The sequence below is a fragment of the Asparagus officinalis genome, chromosome 5, assembly GCF_001876935.1.
Source record: "Asparagus officinalis chromosome 5, Aspof.V1, whole genome shotgun sequence".
Taxonomy (NCBI): Eukaryota; Viridiplantae; Streptophyta; class Magnoliopsida; order Asparagales; family Asparagaceae; genus Asparagus; species Asparagus officinalis.
The window spans coordinates 8,364,525-8,379,512 of record NC_033798.1 but is presented as its reverse complement, the minus strand read 5'-3'; the positions used below and the strand labels follow the sequence as shown (position 1 = coordinate 8,379,512).

General features: G+C 35.4%; 2 protein-coding genes and 1 non-coding gene across 5 annotated transcripts in view; 1 reads left to right on the top strand and 2 right to left on the bottom strand.

Annotated features, from left to right (window-relative positions):
• The window catches only part of LOC109843621 (UPF0769 protein C21orf59 homolog), a 7,686-nt gene extending 5,513 nt beyond the window's left edge, over positions 1-2,173 (bottom strand). For all 3 annotated transcript variants that reach the window (XM_020412571.1, XM_020412570.1, XM_020412568.1), the window contains exons 1-3: positions 1,932-2,173; positions 1,789-1,844; positions 1,553-1,682 (exon numbers count right to left, since the gene is read on the bottom strand). In XM_020412571.1, the coding sequence (XP_020268160.1) occupies positions 1,553-1,682; positions 1,789-1,844; positions 1,932-2,082 (337 nt within the window). In that variant the 5' untranslated portion in view covers positions 2,083-2,173. The remainder of the gene's footprint in view (positions 1-1,552; positions 1,683-1,788; positions 1,845-1,931) is intronic.
• Positions 7,919-11,578, top strand: LOC109843139 (60S ribosomal protein L35-like). Its single transcript, XM_020412072.1, has 4 exons — positions 7,919-8,009; positions 8,095-8,230; positions 8,305-8,461; positions 11,287-11,578. Exons 1-4 carry the CDS (start codon positions 8,006-8,008, stop codon positions 11,359-11,361), a joined length of 372 nt encoding a protein of 123 aa, XP_020267661.1. The 5' UTR covers positions 7,919-8,005; the 3' UTR covers positions 11,362-11,578.
• On the bottom strand, positions 14,525-14,598 carry TRNAR-UCG. Its single transcript has one exon. It is a non-coding gene; the product is annotated as a tRNA-Arg (tRNA).

Below are 14,988 nucleotides of genomic sequence, written 5' to 3'. Positions count from 1 at the left end.
AAAGCCAGGAATATTCTAATATCCTGTGAAAGTGAATGACGAATGGACTCAAACATACGCCTTAACTTAGCTTCACTATCAGAATAACAGAAGCATAGAGTTGAAATAGAGATGTATCAGATCAAGAAAGAGGACAAACCGATAATATTAGACATCATCTGGTACCCTCAAAATTTGAAAACTGTCACTTCCAGGTGATCTTGATCCTTATGGTAATCGGTAAGAAAACCATATACCCTTTGGGAACTAAAGAAACTCAAGTAAGCCTAGATGATCATATAAAAGTTCCGAATAGAAGCAAATAGTAATAATGCCAAAGCTTCCAATTAGGGGTGCAAAACCATATTCGTATCCGCGGATATATCTCAAATCTGTAACCGATAGGATATGATTACGGTTATGGTTGTATATTGAAATATCCGGATTTGTGTCCGAAGTATCCGAATATATATTGATCGTACATCTGCAATTGTTAGATTGACGAATTTAAGACTAATCTTGATGATCAAAATATTCGATCTTAGCTTTTCAGATATAACAAACATATTAATGATCCTTTTGTATCATGTGAACTATATTTCTTCAATATTAACTCGTTTTCTAATATCCATTTTGTATCCGCATGTACATCCATATTAGTATCTGATTTTGGCGACTGAATGCAATCTCTATCAACAGTATGATTGGGATGCCACAGTCACCACAACATATTGGTTCATATTGAAAGAATGCAATGTGCACATATTTCAATTCAAAGACACATATTGAAAAAGATACCAGGAGAAAATGTTACATATTTGGTGGTTGTAGATAAACTATTTGCCTATGCATATAATTGGTCTTGTAGTACATAGGGTTGAATCCAACACATCACTATCACATTTTAACTGGATCCTAGTCGAGATCGGTTCTTGTACCAAGTTGCAGTAGTCCCATGAAACACATACCCACCCTATACATAATACACTGTGGATACTCCAAGCCCGTGCAACAGCACGTACAAACATACGCGTGCACTCATGCAGACGTGACACAAACAGTAAAACACATGTATCATCTGTGTCTCATTTTGCTCGTTTTGTGTGTGTGTGTGTAAGAGACCTGGGAGAACTCAATCCTAAAAGCGACTAGTTAGAGGAAGAAAACTCAAATCTCTTACAAACCCACGACCGACCCTCCATTTAGTCAGTCAACATGGGACTAACTTAAGCCTTCATGAGAGCCTTCAGGAGCCCCAACGCCTACACAGGATGGATGTGCGCTAGTCTTGTCCAGTCCATGTCAAATACTTGCAATACCAATGTCACCCCAATGGCTTTACATAAGGCTAGTTCAGGACAAACACTGCACTGCCAACACCACTGTTAGCATGGTTCACTTTCCTTGTTTCCCCATTTACCGAACGCGGGTGTAAATGGATCCTAACAGTGCACGTGGCCATGTCCATGTGCATATATGCATGTGTACATCCTTAGCTAACAATGGAATGCTTAGAAGAGATACTATAATCAACTTCTAAGTTATAGCATTGACCGAAAACTATTAGCACTACCCGAAAGAATCCCCAGCACATCGTCGTTGATCAAACCCTTGGAATGAGCAGCCTCGACCTCCTTCTCCAATGCCCTAACATGATCTCTAAGAATGTGAATTGATAAAGCCCGTCTATGTATAACCTGATCCTACAACAACAACAACAACAACAAATTTAAAAATTAAAAATTAAAAAAATCCGGATTTTTACACTGCATTTTATTTTTAAAAAATGACAAAAGTTCAAGTTCTAACCTTTGAGGCATACGATTCAGCTTCTGATAATAATCTATCAATACCAATTGCTGATCCTGCACAATTTCCTGAAAATGAGTTTACTCGCCCCCAAAATTTACCCTGAATTGGTTAAAAACTAGAGATAAAATGTTTTTTTTTACCTCTGAGATGAATTCTTAGGGTTTGGATTTGGGACTGGAGATTGGAGATCTCGGAGATGGAACTGGTTATTTCGTCGATGCTCGAATTTGACGAGCAATCGAACAAGAATTGACGATCATCTGAGACTCCTTTGACGTGAATAACTACCATCGTTTCTTTATGCTCTCTGCTCGTTTTCTCCTTTGAGTTCGAAGCTTTGAGAGACTTTCAGCTGAGGTTAACGGGTCGGATTATTTTATTTTTTTTTTAATTTTTTTTTTATTTTTTTTTATTTTGATCTGCAGTATCTCCTCGGAGAAAACATTGAATGGACCCAGCATGATATTAAATGCAAATCAAAGATATTGATCCTTCGATCATGACTGGATATTTTCTCTCGCTATGCCCGGGTAGCTGATGCGATTCAATCTATGATATCATATCATACTTTTCCCTTTAAAAGCACGAGTTTAGAAAAATCTTTCGGTAAACAAAAATACTCATATAAAGTTTGAATTATCCTATTACTAATCTAATTCTATTTTTTAAATTGTATTTAATAATTTATTCTAATCCAATGTAGTATATACTGTGAAAATTACAGATTAATTAATAGATTCAAAATTTTAATTATAAAAACAATCCTATTAATTTTTTTCGGAACATACATGTTGAAACGCCGATGCCACGATCATCTCTTTCAACATGTATGTTCCTTTTTTATTTTCATGATCATGATTAAAGCTATGTCAATTAATTTTTTCTATACCCCTATAAAGTTTGAATTATCCTATTACTAATCTAACTCTATTTTTTAACTTGTATTTAATAATTTATTCTAATCCAAGGTAGTATATACCGTCAAAATTACAGATTAATAGATTCAAATTTTCAATTATAAAAACAATCCACTTACAGATATCACGTGTGAATGTGCACTCGGAAACCAATCCACTGACAAAGTTTTAGGATATAAATCTATTGTTTTAATTATAAAAATAATATCAGGTATCTTATATATAAATCCAAAAGTTTTAGGATATAAATCTATTGTTTTAATTATAAAAATAATATCAGGTATCTTATATATAAATCCACTTACACAGATATCACGTGTGAATAAATCCACTTACAGATATCACGTTGTGTTTAATTATTTTAAATGTTTGTTTTCTATTGGTTTTTTAAACGTGTGAATGTGTTTAACCTTGATTATGGCCATTGGATATTAATTTTTAAATTTTAAATGTTTGTACAATGAGAAATCTAATTATGACTATTATCCTTTCATATGCAATACCTCATGCTTATATATAATTTAATGCAAACAGAGATTAATGTGTTTATGAATAGAGATGTTGTACTAGATTAATGTGTTTATAACTCATAAATAGTAGATCATGTGGTCATAGTCTCGGTTGAAGGAAATAATGACAATATTTTATTTGTGAAAGATCATTGAGTTTATGATCAATCTCACATAACACTTTGTTCTTTTTTTTATTTTTACTCTATTTTTATCAATTTAAATAATCATGATATTCAACCACGTGCATTACACGTGTATCTCAACTAGCATATAGAAATGTGGCAATTTTTATTGGGAAAGTATCTCTTTGCTAAATTTCACAAAATCCCCCTCAAATTTGAAGTGATGTGTACAAAACCTCTTCTAAACTTTGAAAGTTAGAGAAACACCCTTAAATCATAATGGTTTTTGCGGAGAGGATTTAGCCTAACTTGTCCATGAGGGTGTGTTTTGCAAATTTACAACATTAGTTTTTGTTATGGTGTTCCCACTCGCCAAAAGACAACTTAACGTGAAGCAACGAATAAGTGTACTTCTGCAAGCAATACCCAATCAACTTGGTGGCCCAAGCCCAACAAGGATCCTGACTTAGCCGACTCGTCTAGTCAATATTCCTTCATGTCGACTGGAAAGACGGTACCAATCGACCTTCTTGTCGTGGACGATTCACCAGCAGTCCACTCGACCACTTGTTCGACGCCTCACGAAGACAATTCGATGAGTGTTGCTTCTGGGCGAAGCTAAAGGACTGTTTTCGCCTTGAGCTTCTCCCTTTGGCAACGTGTCACCATTATATTTAATGGTTGGCAGGTGTTAGCCCTAGAGGGGCGGTGATTAGGGTCTTATGCTAATCTAATCCGATTTAAATGCCAATTAAAATTAATTAACAAGTATATTCTTGCAAGATACATATACAAGAGTTATAAGCAAGAATAAGCAATATGAATAAAGAGATATATCATATATGATAAATATATGCAATGATATATAAACTAGCACAAGATGATATATCCTACCAAAGAGATATACAATATGATATATGTAAGGATATGTAAACTAACACAAGGGTAAACAATATGAACTAGATAGTGGATGATAAAAATAATGAGCTATAGACAATGGCGACAAGAAATATAAACATAAGATTAAGTGCGCCAAAGCAAACTCAAACACATGATATGATCACGGAGTTCGGACCTTCCGTCCTATGTCTCCGCTCCCCTCTCCCGGGGAGAAATCCACTATCACAACCGGGTTTTCTACGCTCACCCGAATAACGTTTACAACCACACTATGTCGGTTTTCAACGATCACCGATCAACGTATACACTCACTCATAATGTCGGTTTTTAACGTTCACCGATCAACGTTCACTCCTCACACTCGGTTTTCTATCTAACCGAAAACTTTACAATCTCACAAAGATAACAAATGATTTGTTCTCTAATACAATGTGAGAACTCAATTAAAGCTCAACTCAATGTTACAATTTCTCACAAACCTAATATACTATGTATGTAAATACTAAAAGCTCATGTGGGTGTGTGTAACAATGAGAATAAATAAAACAACTAAACTCAAATAAAATCTAGCATATAGAAATTATGAATAAAACAATAAATAGCTAGAAATAGAGTTTAGGAATTCTTCTTTGAAAAACAAGATGTAGAGATGGATTAAAAGGAAGCTCAAACAATGTAGATGATCTCCTCCACTTGTGAACCAACCAAAACAGCTTTAAACCAAACTTAAACCCCTGTTAAAACTTTTATAAACTTGTTTAAAACATCCCATTAGTTGCTGAAATAGAAGGGGGTTTGGGGGTTTATATAGGAAGAGGAAGCAACAGAAAAAACCCTTAGGGAAAAGACCAAACATCCCAAGAATCAGAAATCTGATTCTGTACCAAAAGAGCTGTTAGGATAAACGGCGGTCGACCGCGAGCAACAAAAACAACAGGAAAAGCTCCAGAGACTTCGGCGGGCGACCGGGGGGAAACAAACATATTCTGAGTTCTGAACTCATGGCGGTCGACCGTGGCAGTCGACCACGAACTGATACATGCTAAAACAGGTTTTGAAAGCTGAATTGCTGATTTTAAAACAATGTTTAAAAATATCAAATAAATTCCAAAAATTATGAAACTTTGGGAAATGATTGTAGACATGATAATACACATGCTACAAAAACTGGTTTTCTAAAAGGACTTCCCAAATGAGAAATATCATCATTTTGCAAAATAGTCCAAAACACGAAAATGTAAACATATGATATTTGACATTTAGGCTAAACCATGTTTTGAAACTTTGCACAATAATTATGTAGACTTAATAAAATATGTATATGATTATTGTTAAGTCCAAAAACTAATAATACAATATTTTTATAAATACAATAGAAAATGAAACATATGAGTATGTATATGAAAATATATTTGTTTCATATCTAAGTAATTAAACCAAATCACAATAATAAATATGAAATATGTAATTTCATATTTATAAATATAAAAACCAAAACTTGTGTTGTATATATATATGACTACATATGTATACAAGAAAACCAATAAAATGTGTGTGTATATGATATTGAGCTTAGAGTATCTAACACACATAATATAAAACCTAAACTAGATTACCCAAGCCGATCTTGATATTCAATAAGCTTGACTTGGTACACTATGCGGATGAAGCTGAACTTGGATCTTGAACTTGAATTGCATAAGCTTCACTCCACAATTCCGCCAACCTCTATTGGATATGATCGTTGAAGCACAATTCCATCCATCCTCAAACACGTTGTTTGTCTAGAATAAATACGAAAACACAAACACTAGACAAACAACATTAGACGTAAATTGTTTGTTAAACATCATCAAAACAAGAAGGCCAACAACAGGTGCCATCATGACTCTAGCTCTGATAGTCTTCATGACTCATCGAACTACGTCAGCACCGTCATACCTCTGATCACTTTTCATTCAATGCCGAAGTGATCCTTCTCCCAGTTGCCAGCTGACACCTGTAAAGTAGGTGTTGACGCGGCCGCCAGCCCACACTTCGTCACCCCCTCTCAGTACTCGGGCGAAGTGATCAATCTACCCTTATACCTTTGGTATAAATATATGTACTATTCGAACTTTAGAGGGGTTCAAAAACTGGTTCACAAAGGGGATCTAAAAAAATTATCTGTAAAATTATACTGCATACCCACAAGAACTCTTACAGTTTTTATTGACCTCACTCAAATTCATCAGCTAACTTGATCGTCTGAGGTACAATGGGGGAACCAAACACCACTCTCTTACGAATTTCTACATGTGCAAATTTTTCAGATACCCAACTCAAGAACCATACATAAAGTCAGGGAAGAAAGCGCTCCCCTCATTAATCCTCAACAAACTCGTCCAAACACGGATACATATTGACTGTGTGATCACTTAACATCACCAGTTTTTAGGTAGTATGACCCGGACCTAATATCTTATTTTTATATTTTAGTTTTTACGTGGTACGACCTGGATCCAATATCTTATTTTTATAGTTTTGGTAAAAGTTGGATCCCAATTAAACTAGTTCTTTCTATTTCAAAATATAACTCCTAAATTAGGTTTTTTTATGGATCAACTCTTACATGGTTCAACTTTGATCCAGTTAAGATAAAACTAGTCTAGCCTAGCCTTTGGCAATTTCAAAAAGAGAAAATGCCAAGTCTAGTTTTCTTCTAACTAAGCTAAAGGTAGTGCAAGTAGAGGGCGATACCGAAGAAAACAAAATTAAAGCCTAAATTGTTCTACTTTGGTCTAATTGTTGCTAAACTAAAAATTATAACTTTTGGACCAAAGTTGTGTTGACTGAAATAAGTTTTATGGAGTTGCTAAATACGTAACCTCTCTTCTAAGAGCTCTTAACTTTCTTCTTTTGACAAAGAAGCCCTCAAGTTTTAACACTCTCTTCTAAGAATCCCTCGATTTTTATTTTTCGAAAATAACTTTACCCCCTCCCTTCTAGCAAATCATCTCCTCAAAAAATAAAATAAAAATAAAAAAAATCTCAAAGTTATCAAGAATAGTTTAGGGCTTCTTAGAAGAGAGATTTAAAATTCAGGGAATATATCATATTTTCCTTCAATTTAATTTAGAAATATAACTTATCAACATTTAATAAGGCTAATTTCAGAGGGAAAAACCTTTAACTTTGGACTATCATATGATAGCTTTTATTAAGCGTTAACTTTCAAACTATTAGTAAAACCTGCCTAAGTTTAGGGGTTATCAAAAAAACTTTCTTTAACTTTAAGATTTTTTTTTTCATGAAGCACCCTGATGGTGTTAAGTGTATTTTTTATACGAGTGGGTAAAATTATGTTGGGACATACCTTTGTCAATCAAATTAATAGTTCACGCTTTAAGGGGTTCTTTTTTAAAACATGTTGAAGTGGGTTATATGATGACCTCTAATGTTTTTGACATTAAATGGGGTTATCTTTATATATATATATATATATATATATATATAATCCTCCTACACAGTCAGGGGGATTTCTGAAATTCAGCCATTTTTGCAAGGCAAAAGCACAAAATTTTCAGACCTCTAAACAAGCTACAAAGCCAATTTCCCACAAATATTATTACTAATGGGCCACGCCGCTAAACAAGCTGTAAAGCCCATTTCGTATGGCCCACTAGTCGTTCTCCCAAGCCACAAAGGCCATTTATAAACGTCCGCTCCTGCTAGGGTTTCTTTGATTAGCAGCAGAGAGAGCGAAAGGCGGCAAGAGTTCCCAATGGGTAAAAATCTCAGTGGCGATCTCAAAATTTCCCTACTTTGATCAGATCTCAGCCAAAATCTTACATTTCCCCTTCTCTTTTGCAGCGAGAATCAAGGTCCACGAGTTGAGGGGCAAGTCAAAGGCCGATCTTTTGAATCAGCTGAAGGATCTCAAGGCGGAGCTCGCCCTCCTCCGCGTCGCTAAGGTCACCGGCGGTGCCCCTAACAAGCTCTCCAAGATGTAAACCTCTCTTTAGATCTCTCTCTTTCTCTGTTAGGGTTAGGGTTTTGATGATTGTATTGTTTTGATGGCAGCAAGGTTGTAAGGCTCGGGATCGCGCAGGTTCTAACGGTGATCTCACAGAAGCAGAAGGCGGCGCTGAGGGAAGCGTACAAGAAGAAGAAGTTTTTGCCGCTGGATCTCAGGCCCAAGAAGACGAGAGCCATTAGGCGCAAGCTCACCAAGCACCAGGTTTGTTTTTTTAATATTGAAATGTGTTTAGAGTTCTTGCATTTTTGGAGCATTTGTTTTGTTTATTAATGTAATTTATTTAATTACTTTTTCTCCTGTGATATGATGTTGTGTAAGATTATGTGGTGCGAAGTTAAGGATTAAATATTCATAGAATTTTTTATTAGTAAATCTAAATGAAACATTTTGCCGCGTGAACTAGTTTGTGTAGTCCTTTTTTTCAAATTGGTAAATTTTGAGGTGGGTTGATTAGCTTTAGGAGAAGAGTTGGAAGATATGCAATGACATCATTTTGTTCTTTGTCTTGTTACATGAGAATGATTAATTCTATTTGAGCTTGTAAAATGGGCTTTTCTAACGGGTGCTCATGGGCACTTGTTAGGGGATGGGAGAGAGAGAGAGGAGAGGCCATGGGAGAAATTAGTACAAATCTGGGGGACACACCTGCTATTCATTTCTCTCTCTCATCCCCTAATGAGCCCCCATGGGCACATGTAGAAAAATTGATGTAAAATAACAAGTTTTATTCCATGTTTTTAGTGTGGAGTGTTAGGGCCTGTTTGGTTTGCTTCTGGGAAAAAAAGTTGGAAATGGAAAGCGTGGCGGAAACACATTTCCTTCCATTTTCAAGTGTTTCTTGAAGAAGCTTTATGGTTGTTTGTTTCGCCTGGAAAACATGGGGCGGAACACCTTCCTCTCTTTCCATTGCTTTGTTCAAAATAAAAAACAAGAAATGTGATTATGGGTCCATTATTGTGTTGACATCAATACCTCATTTTATTACTTGTAAAAGACTAGAGTCTTGAGTGTGTGTTGGGGCAGAACACCTTCCTCATTTTGTTACCTAACTTCTTCACTTATTTCTTCAAAGTGTCTGAGTGTGTGTTGGGGGGAGGTTGGGGGTAGGCTGGGTTAAGGATAAAAAACCCTTATAGCACATTGAACATTTTCAAGACTCCGAAGATGTCACTGTGGCTAAGTTGCATGGAAACGGGCACGGGTACGGGTGCGGGTACGGGTAGGGGACACGGCAAAACTATAAAATGTTGGGTACGGGGACACGACTACATATATATATTGAATTAATAATGTACATGAGATTTTTTTTTCCGTTTCATGTGTCATTAGAATTAAAATTTTGATCACATTTTTGAATTTATTTTATCATATTGATTATCGTGAATTGTAAACTACTCGTTTTTTAACTAGACATCTAAACGGCCCATTAACTATATAGTTTTGAACATGGGTATGGACTGAAACGAACCCGATCCGTATCCCATTAGTTTCAAAAGACAGATGTGAAGTGTAAGCACTACGTTCAGGAAGTCATTGACAAGTGTTTTAAATTAACACATATATCGTATAATTGAGTACATGTTGTAATAAATGCATGCATATATTCAAGAAGTGTCCATGAAGTTTGGGTACGGGAAAGTGTCGGGTACGTGTCCGGTACGTGTCCGGTACGGGTACGGCTTCAATAATGAAGTACGTAACTTAGCACTGGTATGTGGTGAATTTAAGAGGTAACTCTTCCATCAAAATGATCCCACACATCATGCCTTTATGAAACAAACTTATGGCTGAACAAATCAAAGATTTGCTACCTGCTGCTACCATGTTAAATTTATGTTTGAATTATAATGATGAGTTTAGTAACTTGCTAGAATTGGAATTTAGGTATCACCATATATGAGTTGTAATTTTTCCCAAAGAAGAGGGAATAAGTATGTTATATATTCAAAATCATTTAAAACATTGTTGTTTTATGGGGATTAGATTCCAATTATTTTATTATCCAGGGGATTTTGAGGGATATAGAGGGTTTTTGGGGAGTTTATTTTTTGGTCAAGCTAGCTTTTAAGCTTGCTTTTTAATATCTACTAGTACTTGTTTGGTAAAATATCAAATAAGTTAACTTATAAACCCCATTTTAAAAGATGATATACCCTAGCTTTTGAAAAACTAGCTTATAAGGTCATCTAAATAAGCTAGGGTTGAGCAAAAAGGTTATTACTCTGCCCAAACAATTTTTATAGCATTTTTTATCATAAAAGTTAGAAGCCAGTAAAAGCTAGCATAACTTGTTAGCTTCAAAGAATAAGCTCTCCCAAACACCCTGATAGTCCTAACACCCATGACGTTGTAAGCTATTTGGATACTTGGAATGAGTTTCATGCTAAAAGATGCTTTTAGAGTTTAGGAATAGATATATTAATCATTTGATGGCCGCAACAATGTTATTATTTTGGAGTATTAGCCAGCTCTATGAATGTGATCAGTTTTTTAGGCTTTACATCCGTAAACCTAGGTTCATTTAGCACTACAATAACTGTTTTCGTGTATATCCCAAGGGCCACTTGTTGATGGTTCACGAGCATGGACCTATTTCTGCTGCAGCATGCATACGAGATATTGCCACAGGAACCATATCATGCTGACCTTTAATAATCATCTCATATGGCTTGAGTCCTTTGGATACATGCATCATTATATCAAATCAATATTTTGCTCTATACTGTGATGCTATTTAATTGAACAAATAGCTGCATAATTTTTTATTAATGTACAACTGTATTATATGTCCCTCAAGCTTACTACTTTGTTATAGTGACATGAACCTCATTTTAGTCCTTGTTTAAGCTGCTTTTTGTCTAGAATTCAGCATGGAGACAGTAGGAGTAAAAGTAAATATCCTTGGATTCCAATGAGAAAAAGTTCATTTATCATGTTTTTATATGACGATAATCTGATTTGTTATTTAATTTCTAAAATTCCATCTTTGATTTTTCTTTTATTTTTTTCTCTGTTTACATTTATAGGAATCTTTGAAGACAGAGCGTGAGAAGAAACGAGAAATGTACTTCCCGAAGAGGAAATATGCCATCAAAGCATAGAGCAGCATATGGACTTTTGTTCTTTTTTGCTATGTTCTTCAGATTTTGTTATGAGACTGGTCTGTTGCATGCAACTTTTACATTATCTGAATCCTGTAGTTGTTGATCATCTTTGAAATTTCTCTTTTATATTTTCTATGCGTGTCTACGCTCAAGATAGTGAAATTACTTGCCTGAAGACAATGAAGCTGGGTAATGATATTATGGAATTTCTGAACGTGTCTTGTTCTGTATGATGTGCCTGGCAACTTTGTCTCTGTTCTGATAACATTTTTGCCTTCGGCTGGCCAATGCATTTCGTTCTTGATAGCACCTCCTCTGCGCCTATGAAGATTGCCACTAACATGAAGAGGTTGCTGGGGTGTTGTCATAAAGCCCATCATTTAAATTTAGCTTCTACGTAGTTTTTGCCTAAGCTGCGGTTCGTCGCAAGCGTTGAAGCTTTGCTGGAGGTCTAGGTTCCTCTCCTTTGTTTGTGTTTGTATTGTGGCTTTGAATCTCGTCAACTGTCTAAGCAATCAAGCCAACTTTATTGTAATAGCATCGCCGCCGCGAGTGTTGAAGATTGATTCCCATACACTGTTACCTCATCTTCCATTGCGATTGATCTTTTCAGTAAATTTGTCTTTTTGATTCAAGGATGCAGAACGCCCAGTTTCAAAAGGTTTTGGATTCAGATCTTTTTATTATATATTCATTTGTAACACTAACTATTAAAGAAGCACGCGGATTATTGAATGAAGTATGTCTGCAACGTTGTCCATTTGCAACTAGCTAAAAAACCTAACAAATGTTAACTAATATGAGCAAGATATAACCAAGTGTTGAAGCAAGACACTTGGTTCTGGTTTCTCAAGTGCCGGCAACGGAAATAATTTCTTTTGTATAGCATTTCTTATTTTGGAGTAAAATCAAATTAATCACCAAAAAATGTTAAAAACCGATGTTAGCCCCCCCAAGTCATTGACGTTTTGATGTCAAATTAATCACCAAAAAATGTTAAAAACCGATGTTAGCCCCCCAAGTCATTGACGTTTTGATGTCAGCCCCCCAAAATTTTGAAAGTGATCTCGGCCCACCCTCCTAAATCTTCAATATTTCGATATTAGCCCCCAATATTTTTTAAAATTGATCTCACATCCTTCAAATCCTATTAGGGCTAGTTTGGTAGTACTGAAGAGTATAATAAGTTCTACTTATATAAGTAGCTTATAGAAGCAACTTATATAAGCTGCTGAAAATAGTTGTTTGATAATCATATATCAAAAGCTGTTTCTAAAAACAGTTTAGGTGTTTGGTGAAACTTTTCTTAAAGACCGTTGTCAAAAGATAAAGGTCATATACATACTATAAACTTAATAAAAAACAGAAAATGTTTTTAAAAGTATACTGAGGTTGCCTCTAAATGCCCTTAAAGGCAGAAGTAATTTTAATTAGTATGTAAATTTTTTTTACCAAACACAATTATCACCCCTTCTAAAAAAGGAAAAAAAAATAGAAGTATACTAAGAAAAGCAATACAAAATTTGCGCTTACTATGTTGAAATAAGCCCCCTAGTTAGAATCTAGTTGAAATGAGTGAGAATATTCTGTGTACTTTAGTTTTTTCGGTGATTTGTCCCTTATGTCCCTCTCACACAAACCTAAACCCATTAGCCAGTTTAACTTATACCTATTAAGCTCTCCAAATTTGTTTAATAAAATCATCACCCAAAATATCTTCCCTTTTCATCTTCTCCAATGTCTTCTTCCCCAACGACTCTCTTCAGTCCTGATCATAAATTCCCATTAGGGAAGAAGACATTGGAGAAGATGATCAGGGAAGATATCTTTGTACGAGGTTTTTATTAAATGGATTTGGAGAGATTGGTATAAGTTAAAGTGGTTAATGGGTTTAGGTTTATGAGAGAGGAACATAAGGGGCAAATAACTGAAAAACCTGAAGTACATTGAATATTCCCGCTCATTTCAACCAGATTCTAACTAGGGGGGCTAATTTTAACTAAAATTGGCTTTTAGGGGTCTGAGATCAATTTCAAAGATTTTGAGGGGCTAATCTTGACATATTGAAGATTTACGAGGCCCTGAGATCAATTTCAAAGATTTGGGGGGCTAATAAAAATATAGAAGACATGAGGGGGTAACGTTCCAATAACCAACAAAAAAAAAAGAAGATAGAAAAGGAACGACCACAGGGGAACCAATATCGACACAGATTTGGTTCCCATTAGGGAAGAAGACATTGGAGAAGATGAACATGGAAGATATCTTTGTACGAGGTTTTTATTAAATGGATTTGGAGAGATTGGTATAAGTTAAAGTGGTTAATGGGTTTAGGTTTATGAGAGAGGAACATAAGGGGCAAATAACTGAAAAACCTGAAGTACACAGAATATTCTCGCTCATTTCAACCAGATTCTAACTAGGGGGGCTAATTTTAACTAAAATTGGCTTTTAGGGGTCTGAGATCAATTTCAAAGATTTTGAGGGGCTAATCTTGACATATTGAAGATTTACGAGGCCCTGAGATCAATTTCAAAGATTTGAGGGGCTAATAAAAATCTAGAAGACATGAGGGGGTAACGTTCCAATAACCAACAAAAAAAAAAAGAAGATAAAAAAGGAACGACCACAGGGGAACCAATATCGACACAGATTTGGTTCCCATTAGGGAAGAAGACATTGGAGAAGATGAACATGGAAGATATCTTTGTACGAGGTTTTTATTAAATGGATTTGGAGAGATTGGTATAAGTTAAAGTGGTTAATGGGTTTAGGTTTATGAGAGAGGAACATAAGGGGCAAATAACTGAAAAACCTGAAGTACACAGAATATTCTCGCTCATTTCAACCAGATTCTAACTAGGGGGGCTAATTTTAACTAAAATTGACTTTTAGGGGTCTGAGATCAATTTCAAAGATTTTGAGGGGCTAATCTTGACATATTGAAGATTTACGAGGCCCTGAGATCAATTTCAAAGATTTGAGGGGCTAATAAAAATATAGAAGACATGAGGGGGTAACGTTCCAATAACCAAAAAAAAAAAGAAGATAGAAAAAGAACGACAACCAATATCGACACAGATTTGGAGGGGCCTGAGAACAATTTCAAAGATTTAATATCAAAATAACCCTGAAAAACAGAGGTTCGAAAAATAGCGACCGACCACAGTGGGAGTCGAACCCACGACCTTCTGATCCGAAGTCAGACGCGCTAATCCACTGCGCTATGCGGTCTTGTGTGATCATTCCCCGCATGTATTAATTAAAAACGTAATCCAAGTTAAGTACTTTCCCATCCTTCATTCTGATTTATGATTGAGATCCATCATTGTATCTCGTATATCAACCTCACAAATGATGACAATTTGCGCAACTTAATACTCCAACTAATAACAATACTAATTTTTTTCCTGAAAGCGTTACCATCAAGAAAATGCAACACATGCCCACTACAATTATTTTTTTGAGAAGAAGGATGGATTACTGTTAACCATAACAGTAATCCAGCCAGCTAATTTAAAAAAATCTGGTTGTTACGCCCACTGCAAATTTTAAGTCAACGCAAACCAACAAAATGCAATACATGACCACACGTGAATCAGTGCAATCACCGCTTTAAAACCG

Bases quoted from the DNA above. Each gene is read 5' to 3' on its own strand.
- LOC109843139 (XM_020412072.1), top strand. The intron at 8,231-8,304 runs GTAAACCTCTCT...TTTTGATGGCAG, and splicing joins CCTAACAAGCTCTCCAAGAT to CAAGGTTGTAAGGCTCGGGA. The intron at 8,462-11,286 runs GTTTGTTTTTTT...TTACATTTATAG, and splicing joins GCAAGCTCACCAAGCACCAG to GAATCTTTGAAGACAGAGCG.